This window comes from Thamnophis sirtalis, unplaced genomic scaffold (genome assembly GCF_051295495.1).
Source record: "Thamnophis sirtalis isolate CommonGarterSnake01/CBP01778 unplaced genomic scaffold, rThaSir2_p1.2 scaffold_6, whole genome shotgun sequence".
Taxonomy (NCBI): domain Eukaryota; kingdom Metazoa; phylum Chordata; class Lepidosauria; order Squamata; family Natricidae; genus Thamnophis; species Thamnophis sirtalis.
Window position 1 is genome coordinate 28,741,616 of NW_028261386.1, and position 21,135 is coordinate 28,762,750.

General features: G+C 40.0%; 1 protein-coding gene across 2 annotated transcripts in view; it reads left to right on the forward strand.

Annotated features, from left to right (window-relative positions):
• USP34 (ubiquitin specific peptidase 34) overlaps nucleotides 1–21,135 on the forward strand; it is a 160,038-nt gene that overhangs the window by 65,613 nt on the left and 73,290 nt on the right. For both annotated transcript variants that reach the window (XM_087717484.1, XM_087717485.1), the window contains 13 exons: nucleotides 1,175–1,274; nucleotides 1,412–1,571; nucleotides 2,520–2,646; nucleotides 2,739–2,886; nucleotides 3,159–3,259; nucleotides 4,634–4,843; nucleotides 9,211–9,336; nucleotides 14,544–14,666; nucleotides 14,769–14,852; nucleotides 16,282–16,368; nucleotides 16,504–16,704; nucleotides 18,308–18,390; nucleotides 19,322–19,362. In XM_087717484.1, the coding sequence (XP_087573610.1) occupies nucleotides 1,175–1,274; nucleotides 1,412–1,571; nucleotides 2,520–2,646; nucleotides 2,739–2,886; nucleotides 3,159–3,259; nucleotides 4,634–4,843; nucleotides 9,211–9,336; nucleotides 14,544–14,666; nucleotides 14,769–14,852; nucleotides 16,282–16,368; nucleotides 16,504–16,704; nucleotides 18,308–18,390; nucleotides 19,322–19,362 (1,591 nt within the window). The remainder of the gene's footprint in view (nucleotides 1–1,174; nucleotides 1,275–1,411; nucleotides 1,572–2,519; nucleotides 2,647–2,738; nucleotides 2,887–3,158; nucleotides 3,260–4,633; nucleotides 4,844–9,210; nucleotides 9,337–14,543; nucleotides 14,667–14,768; nucleotides 14,853–16,281; nucleotides 16,369–16,503; nucleotides 16,705–18,307; nucleotides 18,391–19,321; nucleotides 19,363–21,135) is intronic.

The window sequence follows — 21,135 nt, forward strand, 5'->3', positions numbered from 1 at the left end:
TTTTGTAATTAGTTTGGTCTTGTTTAATTTTAACCTCTTTTTTCATTTTGCTCCTTATCCTTTGCATTTTTGCTCTCAGAGTATACTACAGGTTATTTATGTATCTTTCTCCAATTTTGATACCAGATTTGTCTTATTCCAATCCAGCTTTCCTTAATATATATTCAGCATGTAGGTTGAACAAATAAGGAAAGAGGTTGCAGCCTTGTATCTTTTACTGCCCAGGGCCTAATGCAATAGAGGAACATTTCTACCACCATGCTTTATAGTTGCATCTTATGAGACATGTTCCCTTTGGTTTCCCCAAACATGTTATCTGGTATTATTTCCAAATTACTTCATCTTTGCCTCATATGTCCAGAGCACATTGTTCCAGAAATCCTGGTCTTTATCTCGGTGAATAAACTTTGGTCTTGTCTGGTGTTCTTTCTGGACAGCTGAGGTTTCCTCCTGGCTCACTCTTCAAGTAGATCTAATTTGTGTGGCTTCTTCTTTCTAATGGTAGAAAGGACACTTTGACCTCACTAGTGGTGAGAGCTACCAGAAATTCAGTTAATGAAATTCTGGAGTTTATAGAGACTTGGTTCACCATGTTGTGTGAATTTGCTGGGTCGGTCTGACCTGAGCAATTTAGCAGTTGTTTGAAATCCTCTCCACTTATTTATGATCTTCTAGACCAGGGATATCAAACTCAAGGCAATCGGGGTCGGGGGTTGCTTAAATTTGGACCGCAGGGACGGGTGAAAATATCAAAGAACTGGCCCGCGGTGCCAGCAGGTTGCTGCCGGAGGCATCCATCTCATTCCCCTCCCCCCGGACAGCGGAAGAGAACTACAACGCTGATCCAGCCCTTGAAGAAATCCAGTTTGACACCCCTGTTCTAGACAGTGGAATAATTAACATACAGTTCATATTTGTCATATATTTGTTATAATACATTCCTTTACCAATATTGTTGAAATGAAGTATCTATCTGTATGTTGAAAAAGGCAATAATTTCAGTGAGGTGTACTTATTTTCTCATATCACTGTGTGCTTTCCTTTGGTGTAAAATAAAATTCAATTCAATAAAGATGTGAGGAAGATATGATAGATAATTTTACTTGACTCTAGGACAGAAATTGTCAACTGTCAACTATATTAGCTTTCCTTTCTTTCCTTTTTTGTTTTACAGTTGTGTGGTATGGACCAATTCTGGGGCATTGCTTTAAGAGCTCAAACTGGAGATGTGAGCCGGGCAGCTATACAGTACATTAATTCCTATTATATTAATGGTATGATAATTTATTTGAAATTCTGGGCTTAGAATTCCAAAGAAAATACTTTATATCATTACTTTTTTCTTATGGAAATAAAAGAAATTTAAACAATATTTTTTTTTAAATCTAGTTCATTTATTTTTAACTCTTAGGTAAAACAGGTCTGGAGAAAGAACAGGAATTTATTAGCAAGTGCATGGAAAGCCTAATGATAGCATCTAGTAATCTAGAACAAGATTCTCATTCCAGTCTTACCATTATTGAACGAGGACTTCTCATGCTTAAAACTCATTTAGAAGCTTTTCGGAGAAGGTAAATTATATCCTTGTATTGTTTTATCAAAAAGTAGTATTTCAGGAAAATTGACTAGCACTTATGAACATTATTTTTGTGGTCTTAATATTAATGTGTTATGTTTTTTAACTGCTTTTAGTTACGATTTTCAAAAAAAAATTGAAAATTTTGTTACAAATTGAAGTGGATTATTTTCAAGGACTAGGGGATGGGGCTGGGATAAAAGAGAGAAAGAAACTTGCCTGTGATATAAATTAGAGTTTCCTGGTCCATGTACCAGCACCTGGCCACGGCATGCCAGAAATTGGTCTGTGCAAATAAGCGAAGCCCCATCCATGGGATTCAGGCAGCATGTGAAACCAAGTTCCCCCCAGTGCGTGGAAAATCTTTCGCCATGGAATCAGTTCTTGGTGCCCAAAAGGTTTGGGGCTGTTGATGTAAATCATTCTAGTTTTGGAATATCCTTTGGTTTCCTATGTAGTGTCGAGTAACCTACTTTTAAAATAAGACTAAAACATTGAGCTCATAAAATTATCTTTATAGTTCTGTAGACCTTGACAAAAGTTCATAAACATCACAAATCCTAAAATACTAAGAAATTCATAGCCACAGAAAATAAGACAGGGTCTTACTTTCTTTTGAACACCCCTCTCCCAAAATAGGCACATGGCCTTATTTTTGGGGAGGGCTTATTTGAGGTACAGAATGCGAGCATGGTCACTTCATGGCTGCTACTGTGTTGCAATATTTTCAGGGAAGGCTTATTTTCGGGGGAGGGTTTATTTTAGTACCTTTGCTCAAAAGCCCAATTTGTCTTATTATCCAAGGAGATCTTATTTTCAGGGAAAGGGTATGAGCTCAGCCTACTAATTTCACCTTGAACAGGTAGACGTGTACATTCCCATATATTTGCTCAGAAGAAATAGTTTGTCACTGTTTTCCCTTTTTATAATACTTTTTCTTCAGATTTGCATACCATTTGAGACAATGGCAAATAGAAGGCACTGGTATCAGCAGCCATTTAAAAGCATTGAGTGATAAACAATCACTACCTCTCAGAATTGTTTGTCAACCAGCTGGACTTCCTGACAAAGTATGTTTTAATTTGTTTTCACACCATATCTTGTTTTAAATCTCTTGTCTTATCTGAGAAATAAATTTAATGTATGATGTGTTCGTTTCCAGATGACCATTGAAATGTATCCAAGTGATCAGGTGGCAGATCTAAGAGCTGAGGTTACGCATTGGTATGAAAATTTGCAGAAAGAACAGCTGAATCAGCAAGCACATCTGCAAGAATTTGGTCAAATCAGTAGAAAAGGAGATTTTCCAGGTACATTTTAAAGTAATTTTCTGATTAAAACTTGACTGATTTGCAATCCAATTTGTTTTGAGTGGTAGGTTTAATTTTGTCTCTTATTTTCAGACTATTTTCATACAAAATAAAAAGGCTGTTCTAGTGTTTTTCTCAATTTTGTACATGAATGAATGAGTGAATGAATAAAATAATAGAAAATTTCTTTCTGTATTTCTATAAAATGATTGTCATGTGTAGTGGTTAGAGTAGAAGGCAAAATATTGAAAAAAAATGTTTTTCATTTTTAGGGGGTCTCATGGGGCCTGTAAGAATGATTTCTTCTGGACATGAACTAACAACTGACTATGATGAAAAAACTCTTCATGAATTGGGGTTTAAAGATATGCAGGTATTGATAAATATTTAGAGGTGATTATAAAACTTTCTGTAGTGATAATAAATTCATTATATTTACTTATTTGTTAGATTTTTATCCCACCTTTATTACTTTATAAATAACTCAAGCCAACAAGCATACATAATACTCCTTCCTATTTTTTCCACTATGACAACCCTATGAGATAAGTTGGACTGACAGAGTGATTGGCCCAAAGTCACCTGCTTGGCTTTTAAACCTAAGGTAGAACTGGAATTGGCAACTCAATCACTTAGCAAAGTTGTTGCTAAGTAGGAAATCATGTGACCACAACTGTGTTTTTGTCCTCATTCTGCTGCCTTTTGAAATGCTCACCCCAGCGGACTCTGAGAATAGCAGCCTCAAAACTAATTATTTTCACACTTTTGGCTTTTGTTTGCTTCCTAACCACTCCTCTGCCCTTTGGAAACCTCACCCTTGCCCTAGGTTAATTAACAAAGGGGGAAATAATGTCTGTATTTACAGTAATTGGAGAGAAAGTGATTATAAAAGAGTAAGCAGACCCACAATGGAAAGCAATGTGCTGGTGTTGACAGCTGCATTCTACACAAATAGCCCAATAATTTACATTGTGGGATGACTTATTCTCTTTTAATTGTTCCCTTGCCAATCTTTCCACTATGCAAGGGGGGGAGGAGATGAATCAAGCACCAGAAACATTGCCTTCTGAAATAGATTCCCCCCCTTGCCCCCATAGAGTGTAATATTGGGGAGGAAGGATTACAAGAGAGCAAGCAGTCACAATGAGAAATACACATTGAAAGCAATGTGCTGACACCGATAGCTCTGTCCACACTACACAGACAGCCTGGTATATTCGCCATTGTTTGCCTGCTTATTCTCTTGTAATCTCCTCTCCAGTTTCTCTTCTCTGCAAGGATAGGAAAGAAAATCAAACTGATTGTAACTATGATCACATACATTACTAAGGGACATTGTGAAGATCATAAATAGGGCATTCATCATAAAGTTATTTTTTTCAATACTGTCGTACTTTCAGTCACTGGAAGCAGTAGATAGATGAAGACTACTTATAATTAAAATACATCCCTATGGAAAAGCTTTACCTTATTTTAGCAAAAAGCTCTGTTAAAAGTGCAGAAGGAGCTATCTGTTGGTCAACTGAAAAGATGGCAAGATAAAGTATTGCCCACTGCCAGCATGTATTTTTATACTTTGTCAGAGGGTTGACTTGTACTTTTCCTTCTCCCTGCTACCTGAACAACTTCCTCATGGCCCTAGTCAGTGTGTTGAAGTCATGCTATTGGTACCAATATCCAGATGCCTTTATAATAATAACTTTCTTACTTTTTTAAAAATAAAATTATTTTCACTTGTTATTTCAAGATGGTCTTTGTGTCCCTGGGCGCTCCAAGGAGAGAGCGAAAAGGGGAAGGAGTTCAGCTTCCAGCATCTTGCTTGCCAGCACCTCAGAAGGACAACATCCCAATGCTCTTACTTCTGCAAGAGCCGCATCTTACCACCCTGTTTGATTTGCTAGAAATGCTTGCCTCCTTTAAGCCTCCACCCGCAGAAGTGGCTATGGAAGATAGTGAGGTAACTAAGATTCTTAGGCATAAATTGTGTTTTAGGCCAGGGTCCCCAACTTGTGAGCCACAACCCACTACTGGACCATCTATTCATAATCAGACTGCAGGCCGGTGCACATGCGCGCAGCTCAAGTCAAAGAAGTGGCTGGCTGGTGCACATGCATTTCACTCGTTTGAGTCAAGCTGTACACATGCAGAAAGGTCCGCCACTTGCATTGTATTGTATTGTATTGTATTGTATTGTATTTAATAGATTTATAGGCCGCCCAATCCCGAAGGACTCCGGGCGGCTTACAGAAAAGAAGTAATTTTTTTAAAAAATAAAGAATTAAAAAACAGAGGAGACAGATTAAAACCTCATCATGCACCCAATCTGGTCGGGGCTGGACCTCAGTCATGAGGTCAACAGCCCCAGGCCTGCCGGAATAGCCAAGTTTTGATAGCCTTTCTGATGGCCATGAGAGTGGGTAGGGTCCGGATCTCTGGGGGTAGTTCATTCCATAGGGTCGGAGCGGCTAAAGAGAAGTCCCTCCCTATGCAATCTTATCGGCCATTGGGAGGTATGCGGCAGTAGACGATCTCGCAGGTATCCAGGTCCTAAGCCATGTAGGGCTTTAAAGATAATGACCAGCACATAGAATCGCGTTCAGAGACCAATAGGAAGCCAGTGCAGCTCGCGGAGGATAGATGTAACATGGGTATATCTTGGTACACCCAGTATCGCTCGCGCGGCTGCGTTCTGGACTAGTTGTAGTCTCTGAACACTTTTTAGGGGCAGCCCCATGTAGAGCGCATTACAGTAGTCAAGTCTTGAGGTGATGAGGGTGTGAGTGACTGTTTGAAGTGCCTCCCGATCCAAATAGGGCTGCAACTGATGCACCAGGTGTACCGGGCAAAGGCCCCCCTGGTCATGGCCGACAGGTGATGTTCTAATGTCAGCTGCGGATCCAGGAGGACCCCCAAGTTGCGGACCCTCTCTGAGGGGTGTAATTAGGGATTAGGGATGGACTATCTGGACTGTCCTTCGGGGGCAACATCCACAGCCACTCGGTCTTGTCAGGATTGAGTGCAAGTTTGTTCACTCCCATCCAGATCCTGACAGCTTCCAGGCACTGGCACATCACGTCCACCGCTACACGGAGAGATACAGTTTTGTATCGTCCGCATATTGATGGTATTTAATCCCGTGTCGACGAATGATCTCACCCAGCGGCTTCATGTAGATATTAAAAAGGAGGGGGGACAAGACCGAACCCTGCGGCACACCATATTTAAGGGGCCTAGGGGTCGACCTTTGCCCTCCAACCAACACTGACTGCGACCTGTCGGAGAGGTAAGAGGAGAACCACCGTAAAAAGGTGCCTCCCACTCCTACCTCTTCCAGCCGTTGCAGAAGGATACCATGGTCAATGGTATCGAAGGCCGCTGAGAGGTCAAGGAGCACCAGGATAGAGGAATGTCCTCTATCCCTGGCCCGCCAGAGATCATTGGTCAGTGCGACCAAAGCGTTTTCGATGCTGTATCCAGGCCTGAAACCAGACTGAAAGGAGTCTAGATAATCTGTTTCATCCAAGGTCCGTCGGAGTTGAAGGGCCACCACCTTCTCAACAACCTTCCCCAAAAAAGGGAGGTTGGAGAACGGACGATAGTTCTTAAGAATAGCTGGGTCCAGAGAAGGCCTCTTGAGGAGGGGTCTCACCACCGCTTCCTTCAAAGGTTGCGGGAAAGATCCTTCCTGCAAAGATGCGTTCGTGATCATCTGGTCGAGACCAGCCAGGAGGGACACGGGTCCAGTAAACAGGTGGAGGCACTCATCGCTCCCATGGCCTTGTCCACTTCCTCAGGGGTGGACAAGCTGGAACTCATTCCAGGAAATCTGATCAAGACCCTCCCTCGGCATCTCTGCTGGTACTGTCCAAGTGGAGTCCAGGTCTTCCCGAATCTGAGTGATTTTGTCTGACAGAAACTGAGCGAACTCCTCAGCCCTTCCCTGTAAGGGTTCCCCTGCGTCCTCACCCTTCAAGAGGGAGCGGGTTATCCTAAACAGGGTGGCTGGGCGAGATTCTGCAGACGCAGTAAGAGCGGAAAAATGTACACATTTTGCCCCCCGTATCGCCACTAAATAAGTCCTAATAAAGACTCTTAATAGTGTTCGGTCAGATTCGAAGTTGCTAGCCCTCCGGCATCGCTCTAGGCGTCTCTTTTGGAGCTTCATTTCCCGGAGTTCCTCGGTAAACCAAGGTGCCCTCCTGGATCCACTGCTGCGGAGAGGCTGCAAAGGCACAATCCGATCCAGCGCCTCAGTCGCTGCAGTATTCCAGGCGGCGACCAAGGACTCTGTCGAGTTGTGGGCAAGGGAGTCGGGTATCTCTCCAAGCTCCTTCTGAAATCCCAGCAGGTCCATCAGGTGCCTGGGGTGGAACAATTAATCGGTTCCACCTCCCTGCAGTGGGGGAGTAGCTTCCTAAAGTCAAGCCTCAGCAAGGAGTGATCTGACCATGATAAGGGCGAGATCTCTATTCCCCTTAATTCAAGATCACATCTCCACTGCCCCGAGAGAAATACGAGGTCGAGCGTGTGTCCCGCTCTATGAGTCAGCCCCTGAATTACCTGGGTCAAGTCCATGGTTGTCATGGAAGCCATGAACTCCTGAGCCCCATCAGAGAGTTCGCCTAGAGATGGCAGGTTGAAGTCCCCCAGTACAATTAGTCTGTGGAACTCAACCGCCAACCCGGTTACTGTCTCTAGGAACGCAGGCAGGGCTGTTGTGACGCAGCTGGGAGGTAGGTAGGTCAAGAACAAGCCCACTTCTGGTGTCGTGGTTGGTGGAGCACCTGGAACCCTTCTGGGCACATTTCTAAGAGGGGGACTCCTCCCTCATGGCCCAGCCAGGTTTCAGTAATACATGCCAGGTCTGCCCCCTCGTCTAGTATTAAGTCCCGGACAGGGGGAGCTTTCTGAATCACAGACCTGGCATTTAGCAGCAGCAACCTGAGACCAGGGCCCTGACTTCCCTTGGTACCAGGTCCTTGAGTTGAGCTTGCAGGGCCGGAACAAGGGATCGCTGTGATGTAGCGACCCCTCCTTCCCCGGTAATGGCTACCCCTGCAGCTCCCATCATACCTGCCCCTCCCGGTCGTAACCGAGATGCTCCGACCCGCCCCCATTCCTGTAGACCCTTCCCCTTCTCCCATGGCCCCCATTCTTCCCAGCAGGCCGTACATATCATTCATTCTAGGACGGGAGGCATGGCCTGGTTTCCCTCCCCCCACCCTCACCATGCAGCCAAGCCACAAAGGTTGGGGACCACTGTTTTATGCAGTATTTAACCATGCAAGCACAAACATGATAGGAGTCCATGATCTGTCAGACAATAGGCATTGCTGCATAATCTCAGATGATATGGGTACCAAAAATAAAATAAAAATGTGAACAAACATAAAATTGTATTTCAGAAGATAATTAAAAAAATGTCCAAATTCCCTGTCTTCTCATGGAAAAATAAATACTTCTGCAATCTCTATTGTAGCATTTTGGCATATATTGCAGAAGTCTATAGTGGACAAGTGTATGATTGTGGGGATTAATTTCAGAAGATGATAAGTGCTATCCATTGGCTCCCCAAATACTCTATGTGTATAGGCAACATAATTGTTAACTTTTACTGTTAAATGTAAGAGATTCATGAAAGCTTTGAGTATTGATGAGTAAAATTGGCATTATATTTTTGTGATAGGTTAGTTTCTTTATCCATCTGAATTTTAGTTTTCTATTATCCTACATGGAGCTATAGAGTGGTTATAAATAGTGTATAATTATAAGTATAAGGATGTTTGCCACTGTTTTTGGGCATGATGATAGTATGTAGATAAGCAAAAAACTATTACAATCAATTTAATATTTAACTTGAATATAGAGAATGTATGCTTAAACTGTTTTGACTTTCAGTCATGGCACTAGGTTGCCACAAACTGCTCTCCAGACAGAGGTTGTGTTCACAGCTAGCAAATTCAAACATGATTCAACCTGCACAATTTGTTGTTGTGTGCTTCATGCCTTCTACCTTTTATTGAAAGTTATTTGTGCTCAAGAACAATAGCAATAACTAGATTTTTATTCATACTGATATGCTACTATAGTTAAAATACTATATGTTATTGTAATTTAACTAATATAAATATATTAACTAATAATAAAGAAGATAAAGTCATAAGAAAATTAAGCCTGATAGAAAAAAACTGATTCTCTTTTTGAATTCAGTGTAAAAAATTTATTAGAACATCTACTACAATCCATGTAACAAAATTGTTGTTATTGTCATTTATTTAATGTCCATTTTTATATATGCATGATATATTTTACCTTTGTTTTCAGAGTGCAAAATGTGAAGAACTCCACCTTCATGCAGAAAATCTTTCAAGGCGAGTTTGGGAGTTGTTAATGCTACTGCCTACATGTCCTAATATGCTTCAAGCATTTCAAAATATTTCAGATGATCAGGTGAGCAAAAAGTCATCTCTTAAATATTTGCAATTGTTGATGCATGAAGTTTGAAGTGCTACATATAATTTAGACTTGGCATCACAGTTTGGAGTTTGAGGATTCAAATATCTGATACTATTCATATGTCTTGAGAAGGAGAGGGAAGCTATTATGACATTCAGAAGGCCTTATGAGTTGCCAGTGTTGGCATGACAAAGACCCTGTCTACTCCCCTCTTTTCATACAGATATCAGGAAACAAGAGAAAGGGAGTTGCTGAATGATTGAGGCAGGTAGGCCAGTAAGTAATGTTTTGGTGGGGCTTCCAAAGGCCACTATATCACACAGAATGGGACAACTCGCCGCAACCAACTTGCCACTGCCAATTTGCCACAACCAACTCATCATGGCCAACTCAGTGGGAGAACTCGCCATGGCTAATTCACCACAGAAGTAGCATGGAATGGGACACTTCACTGCAGCCAACTCACCACAGGACACTTGGTGCAGGACAATTCAACAATTCAATTTAATTATTTAAAATAGTTTAATTTTTTTAACATTTTTGTCATTCACATTTTATTTTCTCCCTCCTTCGGCATCCTTTCTTCAATTATTCTATTCCACTATGTCTTTGTTATTAATGCATCCCATAGTGAGTTGTCCTATGGTGAGTTGACCATGGTGAATTGTCCTGGGGCAAGTTGCCTGTGGTGAGCTGGTCATGGCGAGTTGGCTGTGGCAAGTTGGCCATGGTGAGCTGTCAAAGACCCGATGACACCTTTTAGATTAGTATGCCCAGCGGATGGATGTGCGAGTTGGGTTTCAGTGGGCTCTTGGGGTCTTTCCTATGAATGGGCGTTGGTACTTACCTGATACGCTCATTCTCACTGCAGGTGGAGACAGCAGTCAGATAGGATTAACTCCGTCCAGTAACCAATAGACTGAGTCTACAGTTTATAAAACCATCTTCCGTGCTGCTCCTCCCCAGCTTTCGATGAAAGTGGACTGTAGACTGACATGTAGTTGATATGGAGAAATAGAATAAAGGAAAAAAAGGAGAGAAAAGGCCTACCTAATTCCAACAAGGGTGGAACCTGACTGGAACAGGGTGGGGTTGACTGCTGTCTCCACCTGCAGTGAGACTGAGCATATGAGGTAGGCACCAACGCCCATTCTCCACGATTGGTGAAGACAGCAGTCATACCCAAGCTTGGCCCGTGTTAAGGGAGGGATCCGGTCCCCATGGAAGAGGAGTCTCAGGAATGGACCTGTTGTAAAATCCTCCTTCCAAAGGCAGCTTCAGTAGAAGCAAAGCGGTCTATCTTGTAATGGCGAATAAAGGAGACTGGAGATGTCCATGTGGCCGCCCTACAAATGTCCTCCACCGAAGCCTGAGTAGCCCAGGCTGCTGACGTGGCTGCACTACGGGTGGAGTGAGCCATTATACCCTGTGGAGGAATTAGATCGTTCGCCCTGTATGCCTTAGATATACAGGCTCTAAGCCAGCACCCTACGGTGGAAAAGGAGACCTTAGAGCCAAGGGAAGCTGGCTGAAAAGAAACTAATAAGGCCTTAGAATACCTGAACGCAGCAGAACATTTGATGTAGATACGTAATGCCCTGTGAATGTCTAGGGTATGCCATATTTCTTTAACCCATGAGTGGGATGGGGAGAAAAATTAGGTAGTATTAGTTCCTGAACTTTATGAAAGGGTGAGTTCACTTTGGACATAAATGCTGGATGTAGACAGAGAACGACCCTATCTGCATGAAAGATGCAGAGGTCGCTTCTAATTGACAGAGCTGCGATTTCAGACATTCATCTCGCTGAAGCCACTGCGATCAAGAAACAGACCTTGAGCGTGAGATATTGTAGAGAGATGGTCTGCAATGGCTCAAACGGAGCCTTGGTCAGAAAGTCCAAAACTTGGGAAGGTCCCAGGTTTGGTACCTATGAATAGTTGGAGGACAAATGTTGGTCGCTCCACAGAGGAATCATCGAATGTGTATCAGGTAAGAGATGGGCTTACCTGTCGGCAGAGTCAGGACTGTAGAGGGGGCCGCCACTTGACGCCTTAACGTGTTTGGCAAAGGACCTTTGGTGAGCCCCTGTTGGAGAAAGTCTAATACATTAGCCAAAGAGGCAGACAGAGGAATAATGTCAGAAGAGGAACACCACTTGGTAAATGCTGTCCAGATTGCATCGTATATTCGAGTCGTGGAAGGACATCGCGAAGCCTATATGGTTTGAATGACACTTTCCGACAGTCCATCTGCTCTCAACGCCTTCCGCTCAATCTCCACATGGTTAGTTGTAACCAATGTGGGTCTGGATGATGGATCGAGCCTAGTGAGAAGGACAGCTTGTGCAGCGGAATAGGCCATGGGAATGTTACTGATATCGTCATTAAGTCCCCGAACCAGGGACGGCGGAGCCAATGTGGTGCCAGAAGGAGAATTTCCACCTCCTCCTCTAGCAGTTTCCGCACCACCCTCTGTATTAGAGGCAGAGGAAGGAATGTGTATAGAAGACCCGCGGGCCACGGGCACCGTAGAGCGTCCACCCCCTCTGATCCCGGAGATGCCTACCAGGCATTTTCCCTTGTGGCAAAGAGGTCGAGTATCAGTCTCCCGTATCTGTGGGACAGTTCCCAGAAGAGATTGTGTGAAATGCTCCAATTGCCGTGATTGATCTGTGTGTGAATTAGCCAGTCGGCCTGAGCGTTGTCAACACCCAAGATATGCTCCGCCCTGAAGGAGAGAAGATGGGCTTCCGCCCAAAGCCCCAACAGCAGCTGTGCCTTTTTCAATGGCAGAGGATATGATGGCAGCAACATCTGGGGTTATCACAAGAGTTGGTTGAAACCCCAGGGAAGAAGATGCCTGATCTGCCTCAGGAGAGGGACCTGCACCATCAATTGTTTCATCTCTGCTATGAGGAGAATCAAAAACCCCTGTACCATCCCCTGTCTGAGAAGGGGAATCTGGATCAGAAACAGAAGTCTCCGAATCAGAAGAAAGACCTGCAGGAGAAGGGCTATCAGGAGAGACTAGGATTACCTGGAATGGATGAGGGCTCTCTCTGCCACCCTGCGCGCGCTTGCTGGAAGAAGCTTTGTGAGGGGAGATTGGAGTTGTCTCTTCTCCCCTTTTTTAGCTGCCTTAGGAGCCTTTGCAGGTTGCTCCTCAGCTGCCTCAGATACTATCCCCCTTTTTCTTGAAGGCTGGGCTGACAAAGGACCATCTAAAGGGCTGTTAGGTGGAGAGGCTTAAAGAGAGCCCACTGCCCCATCTCCCAATATTGGAAGCCATTACAATGAAAGGGGAAAACAGCCACCCTCAAGATTTTGCTGACAAAGAAGCCCCGTTATCGACCGTTACTTCAAAATCGCGCCCGCTGCCTCTTTGCGCCAAAATAAACTGCCTCTCACTTTCAGTCAGGCTTAAAATGGCGTCCGCAGCTATCCCTGCGAGAGAAACAGCCAGCGATCCTTCTGTGGCTTTGCAGCCGCTATGCTGGAGTTTTGAGAAAGCCACAGGGTTTCCACCCTTGGCCTTGTCATCGGGGCACTTTCAAGCTGTCAGAAGCAAAGTAGAATCATCAGAGCCACTCTGCTTCCCAATAGGAGCCTCTGGCAACAGCAGCGAAGAAAAAAAGCGTCTGACGCTTTAAAATGGCTTTTGAAGCCACACGGCAAGCTCCGTAGAGTGTGGCAAAGCCCCTTGTCCAATCGAAATACCCCCTCTGCCTGCAAGATCTTGAGGATGGCAGAGGGTGAAAGATTAAATTTTTTGGAATAGCCAATTAGTAATTAAACACAATTAAGTCAGAGAAGATCAACTACATGTCCAGTCCAAAAATGGCTGAGTCTAAAGCTGGGGAGCAGCAGCACGGAGGATGGTTTTATAAAATGTAGACTCAGCCCTATTGGTTACTGGACGGAGTTAATCCTATCTGACTGCGGTCTCCACCAATCGTGGAGAATAGTTTGACTAAAGTATTAGTTGTTGATTGGAATCAGCAAGTAGCTAAACTCTGCACTGGAATTCTCCTATGTGGCCTCTCCTTGTTCATTGATCCTGGGCCATACCTTGGTTCTCTAAGGAACTCTAGGAGATGAAGCACCAGAAGAGATGCCATTGAAGGAAGACAAAGTCTAAATTGAGCCACAGTGGCGCAGTGGTTAGAATGCAGCACTGCAGGCTATTTCTGCTGCCTGCTGGCTGCCTGCAATTTGCCAGTTCAAATCTCACCAGGCTCAAGGTTGACTCAGCCTTTAATCCTTCTGAGGTCAGTAAAATGAGGGCCCAGATTGTTTGGGGCACTATGCCGACTCTGTAAACTGCTTAGAGAGGGCTGTAAAGCACTGTGAAGCAGTGTATAAGGGCTATTGCTAAATGAGCATGAGTAAAACCACATATTTCGGTTTAGAGCATCTTAATAAGAATAATGAAAAATGTCATCACAGCTGGCCAGTGGCCCTGTTAAAGGTGACTTGTTGCCTGCTGGGGAGGGAGACCTACAGGAACATCTTGCTATCTGGTAGATAAATTCATTCAGATTTGGATTCTAAATGGACAGGTCCTTAGTACGTTTCTGGGGCAGACTGTTATAGGGTTATTTGGAGTGTGTTTATAAATCCTCCACTGGACTGTGAGTTCATTTCCCTAGTTGTTTGTTTATTAATGTAAGCTGCCCATAGTCACTTATAGGTGAGATGGATGGCAAACAAGTCTAATAAACAAATAAGTAAAATAAATAAATAGTTCCAGGTCCCTTTTGGTTGGTCAAATCCACTCTTGTGCATATTTTAAAGCAGCTTTTTTAAATTATAGCAAATGATCATGTTTCAGTAAAGCTACAAAAATATAAATGAAAGTATATTGCTGATAATAGGAAATGATTTTTCATATCTGGAAATAGTTGAATGGACAATCCAATTTCATTTTAATAAGTTAAGCATAAACTAAAATATCTATACCAAATAGTGGAAACTTTGAAAACTGTCACCTATTCAGCATTTCCCTTTTCCTTTTAGCTGTAACTTCAGGAATATCTAGTGAACCAGAGATTAAGGCAGAGTTAATATGAGTCAAATTATATTCAACAGAGTGTATTAAGACATGAGTGTATATAGCTGCAAGTATATATAATCAAGTTCAGATTATAGTTGATCCTCTCTTACAGACTTTGTTTATCTAATCTTTTTTATTTTTTAAAAGAGCAATGATGGATTCAGTTGGAAAGATCTTTTAAGAATAAAAAGTGCCCATAAACTTTTGTATGCCCTTGAAATAATCGAAGCGCTTGGAAAACCTAATAGAAGAATAAGACGAGAATCCACGGTAATATAATTTTATTTTTCAAAGTTTTGTTTCACATAAATTTGTAAAGTTATTTTTATAACATATCTTTCATGATCGTTTTGTTTTTCTCATTGATTTTAGGGAAGTTACAGTGATCTTTACCCAGATTCCGATGATTCAAGTGAAGATCAAATAGAAAATAGTAAAAACAGTTGGAGTTGCAAGGTTTGAAATTATTAAATAAAAATGCTATTCTCGTGGTATGTGTCTTTGTGAAATGTGGCTGTACTTTTACTTTTTGATTTTAATTAGAAAATGAGGTGTTGACAATCACAGGTTGCATTTTTGAATAAATGATTTCTTAAAACAAAGGTTTGTATTCTTTATACAATAATGAATTGCTTATTTTTAATTTAAATTTTAATAAATGTATAATGGCTATAGACCAGCATAAGGAGCATGGGTTACAATCGATTAAAAACAGAAAATACATCAACGTTTTAAAAAATATGGAAAACTGGAATATATAAAAATTATCAAAACAAAGTAAATTTTTAAAAAACGCTTTAAAAATCTTAAATGATGAATAGGAGTATAAAATGGTCATAGGGAAGTATTTATGGAAGACTATATCAAATTACAAGAATGGCAACTATAGGAATCTTCTACGGAATGTATTTGACTTTCAAGGACAGCTGGGAGATGGGCATGACATCATGCCAGACTAAAGGCCTCTGGTATTTAGGTAGTTTAAGCTTAGTTAAGTTTGCCATAGGAAAGGTAGAGTATCTCTTGGACTCACTAGCAGTAAAGGTTGGTGTCCTAGCTAGTTCTGTTTGGTGCTCCGTGTCTGCTACTTGCTGTTTAATGTGTGTTTTGGTCTGATAATATGCTATGCTGAATAGAAGACCTGAAGAGAAATCCAAACATGAGATTTTAGTTGCCACTGCCTGTTTCCAAATGGATTGACAATCATTGCTCACAATTAATGGTAGAGGGGCGGGGGGGGGGGAGGATAGTCTAAGCCAATAGTTGAATAAAAGTCCATGTTGTGGAGTTAGCTCACCATACAGTTGATATAGAATAAGAATGGAGCTTATATGCAGCTTTGCTTGATCTCTTTCTCAGTTTCACTGTCACTGATGAGATGGCCTTGGAGTTACATCTTATGTTGAGTGTGATTCCTTCAGGTACCATATATATTAAATGAAGCAGACTTTGGTAAATTGAGACACTTGAGTGTTTCCCACAAATTAGCTCAGGATATGGAATCAAATGTTGCTTTGAAATATATAGCATAAAGAGAGGTTGTGTTGTGTTGCGGAAATAATATTTTTCAATGAGATGATGAACTACTAGGCACTGATCTTTTCCATCTCTTCCTGGCATTTCTATTGTAGGTATCTTTGCTGATTGTCTTGAGGGAGGCTCATTGGTCTTTAATTAGCAGGATCATTTTTTTGGGGGGGGATATAGGGACAATGATTACAGGCCCCCAATCCTTGGGGACTTTGCTGTAGGTGTTGATGAAGATAAATAGTAAGGCCAGAGTACAGGCCAAGAATTATTTAATTATCAGTGAGTGGTTTTTGTACAATAACACATATTTAGTTGCTTACTTATTTTTGCTCACCCTTCTATAATTTGATTACAGTTTGTGGCTTCTGGAGGACTTCAGCAGCTCTTGGAGATATTTAATTCTGGAATTTTAGAACCTAAGGAACAGGAATCATGGACAGTTGTAAGTAACGTTGTAAATGGGTCATCTTAATGAGTTATAAATTTTCTCTAATGAATCTGTAGGTTTGTTTTAAAGTATTCTGCTATTATCAAAAATTAAATGAAGTTAAAGCTGCTTAATTATTCTTATTTTTAGTGGTTATTAGATTGTCTGGCTTGCTTGCTGAAGTTGATATGCCAGTTTGCTGTGGATCCTTCAGATTTGGATTTAGCTTATCATGATGTTTTTGCCTGGTCTGGAGTAGCAGAGAATCACAGGAAAAGGACTTGGCCAGGAAAATCACGGAAAACTGCAGGAGATCATACAAAAGGCCTTCACATACCCCGTTTAACAGAGGTGAAAAACTTCTCTTTAAAAGCAATAAAAACAAAGACTTTAGGGAAAGTCTTATCTGCAAGTTGGTAGGTATGACACTATAAATATAGGTTTACATAGATGTTTAATTGGAAAACCCATTTTCAGAGGAAAAATTTTTAGTAAGTACAATGAATGGTTAATTGGAATAATGCAGTCTTACTAAGTTAACATATATCTCAAAAAAATTACATATCTGATGACTGGAAATTATGGGAATTGAAGTCCTACATATCTGAAAAGCATTAAAATGGGTTAAGGTTAGTAATATATACTACTGTTTATTTTCTGGACACATATGTACACAGTAAATTAACAAAAAATTGGGTCTGAGAACAGCATATTTTGTATATAAACTGCTTTGACTGCAATACATTCAGCTTCATCCAGTGACATTTAATTTTAGCATATATAGTAAGTATATATAGTAATAATTCATTAACAATATTGATTCTGGATATTCTTAATGACAGTTTGCTAAACTGAAATGGCAAATAAAAATCCAAAAGCATAGAGCCTTAAGGAAGCATTTTTGTTAAATAATATTTTGAATATATTTAGATAGGTCGGTGATTTCCAAGACATTTAGAAGATAAACTTCTACATCCAAAGTGTGAACTTTTTATTTAATTTAATTATAAATTCCTAGTTGTGATTTTTTTATATGTACTCATATTAGTGCTGAAAAAGCTTTAGGCCATTCATTTCAAATTCCTTATGCAAAGTAGAATATGAATATATGGTAAAATGGTATTAAACAGATTCATACACAGCACATAGTACTATATTGAATTAAATTTACAGTTGGGCAAATAAGTTTACATTCCCCTTGCAGAATTATAGACCATTTTGTAAGTAAATGTGAGTGATTGCACTTTTTTTTAAAAAAAATGAGGTTGATTCAAATTAAAATATTAGGCATCACAGAATAGCACAGTCATTAAACCATAGCAATAATTATAAAATGGTCCTGTTTGTAAGTTTCCATATCCTTAGTGTTTAATACTGTGTATTTAATACTTAAGAGCACAACTGTAGTACAGTCCTAAATGAAATTAAAGTCCTTAACAGATTATATGAAATGAAAATCAAGCAGAAGCTTTTTAAATATTCTAGAGATTCTCCAGGAAATCAGGAATTAATTCTACCGCTTTAGTTGTTCTCTTAAAGATGACAATTCCACAAATATCATAATTGAAATAGTAGCAGTGGAAATAGCTTCCAACTGCAAATCCTATTAAATAACTGAAGCAAACACTTGGCAAGTCCTGGATATGTTCTCAGCTACACAGAAAAAAAAAAGATACCAGTCTACTACTTGTTTGAAATGATCATATTAGTACATAAATGGTGAAACTCTGATAAATGGGAGAAAAGATTCTAGCTGGCATATTTTATCAAACTTTGTGTGTGTTTCAATATATGCTGTCTTGCTGATCATTAAAATGCTGGATTTATAAACAACACAGTTACTTTTTATTCATTATTATACACACACATACGTACATACACGTATAAATGTAACACATAGTTTTAAGGCAGCAGTTGCATTAACTGTTCTTTTTTGACTTCAATTTTTTTAAAGGTATTTCTTGTACTTGTCCAGGGAACCAGTTTGATTCAGCGACTTATGTGTGTTGCTTATACATATGACAACTTGGCGCCTAGGTACAATAACCTTTTTTTAATATCTTTGGTAAGATTTATAGTATATATATATATATATACACACACACATATATATATTTGCATTAAGCAGCATATTAAATAATTGGTTTTAGTCTGAAATGTGTAATTAAAAGTATGCATAAGTAAAGTTGTTATTCTTTCTTGTTAGTGGTGTTTTGATCTTATTAAAAGTGTTCAGAGTATCTCTGATAAGATCAAAACCATATGTTTTGAATTCAATATATTTTAAATAGGGATTTTCCTATAAATCACTTTAATATTTAGTGAAAGCAGGCTTCTGCCTGGTTTTAAGGCAAGAGAAATTGCATAATTGTAGCTCAGGCCATTGCAATATTTTAATATTCAAGTCTGGCTAAACAGACTCTCTTGTGACCTAAGAAACGTAAGTGATTGAGAATTTATTAGGTAGCCCCAAGTGGTCTACTTAATCAACTAGGAGTCAAAGACTTTAGCTGATCTCCCCTATCTCTCATTATCACTCAGGCTTATTGCAGCAGGTTCTCAGTTCTGCAGTTAAGTAAAACCTATTTTTTCAGGCTAAAGAAGGTAACAAATCAGTAATTGTTAATGCTAGTCAAGAATGTACTTGATATAGCTATTTAAGTTCATACATTGTGAATAAAACAGGGTGAATTAATTAGTTATCTACCTGGACCAGGTAGCCATGTCTAGTGCTATATCTCTGTTACCATCTAATTACCCTCTTTGCTCCAAGAGGAAATAAATATTATATAGCACTCAAGTAAAACATTTTAAAAGATTAGTACAAAATTCCATAGGATATTAAATCAGTTTTTTCAATTTGATAATCTAGTGAGAACGAATAACTACTCATCTGTTTTTATTATTTGAAGTAACATTTTGTAAATTATGTACAATTATTTATTTTACTAATTTTATTCCTCTACAGGGTGTTGAAAGCTCAAGCTGATCATAGGTCAAGACATGAAGGTCAGTACATTGCTTAAGACATAAAAAATTCTTAAATTAAATGGCGTTTTCAATACATCTTTCTTGAGCTGAAATCCAGATATGTTAAATATTAATATAAGAGTAAATAGTTATGTGAAAAAGAAAGTACACCCTCTTTTATTCTATGGTTTTATATATTGGGACAGTACAAATCATCTGGCCCTTAGCAGTTCTTAAAAGTAGGTAAATACAACCTCAGATGAACAACAGCAACAACATGACATATTACACCATATCATCATTTATTTTGCAAAAAGAAAGCGAAAATGGAGAAGCCATGTATGAAAAACTAAGTACATCTTTATTGCTTCTATAGGAATGAAGAAGCTAAGTAGCAGCCAGATGCTGCTAATCAAATGCCCTCGATCAATTGACTACCTCTATAAAAGGCAAAGTTTTATAGTGTTTAGCACACATTCAGGTGTGTGTTATCACAATGCCAAAAAGTAAAGACTTCAGCAGTGATCTTAAGAAAAGCAATTGCTGCTGCCCATCAGTCTGGGAAGGGTTGTAAGGCCATTTCCAAACAATTTAAAGTCCATCATTCTATAGTGAGGAAAGTTATTCCCAAGTGGAAAGCATTTGAGAGAGTTGCCAATCTTCCCAGGAGTGGATGTCCCAACAAATTCACCTCAAGGTTACACTGCAATGCTCAGAGAAATTGCAAAAAAAATCAAAACTTATGTCTACAGGCTTCAGCATGTTAAATGTTCATGATAGTACAAGTAGAAAAATACTGAACAAGTATGGTTTGTTTGGAAGGGTGCCAGAAAAAGGCCTCTTCTCCCCAAAAAGAACATGGCAGCATGGCTTCAGTTTATAAAATTGTATCTGAACAAATCACAAGTCTTCTGGAATACAATCCTTTGGATAGACATGACTGAAGTGGAGATGTTTGGCTTTAATGCATAGTGCCATGTTTGGCGGAAACTAAACACAGCTTATCGGCACAAAGATATACCAACTGTCAAACATGGTGATTGGGGGGTAATGAATTGGGCTTGTTTTGTAGACACAGAACCTGGGTGCTTTGCATTCATTGAGTTGACCATGAACTCCTCTGTACACTAAAGTATTCTAGAGTCAAATGTGTGGCTACCTGTCTTAACAGCTAAAGCTTGGTCGACATTGGGTCAATAATCCCAAGCACACAAGCAAATCTACCACAGAATGGCTGAAAAAGAAAAGAATCAAGATGTGCAATGACCCAATCAAAATCTAGACCTCAGCCTGATTGAAATTCTGTGGTGGGACCTCAAAAGAGAGCTGTGCATAAATAAATTCCCACAAACCTCAATGGATTCAAGCAATGTTGGAAAGAAAATTGTGCCAAAATTCCTCCACAACATATTGAGAGAATAATAAAAGCCTACAGAAAATGATTTACCACAAGTTATTTCTGCTAAAGGTAGTTCTACAAGCTATTGAATCTTAAGGTGTACTTAGTTTTTCACACATGGCTTCTCCATTTTGGTTTTCTTTTTGTAAAATAAATGATGACATGATATATTATGCCATGTGTTGTTCTTCATCTGAAGTTGTATTTACCTATTTTTAAGAAGTGATGATTTTTACTATGTCCTGATACGTAAAACCATAGAATTCAAAGAGGATGACTGTATTTGTATACAGGGTTGAATAGTAGGGTCCTTAGTGCACTCTGACTTTTTCTCAGAGATGTTTTATTATTGAACTAGGTAACATCAGTGCTAGAAGGGAATGGGGTTGGCTCTCTGTTTATATATGTGCATA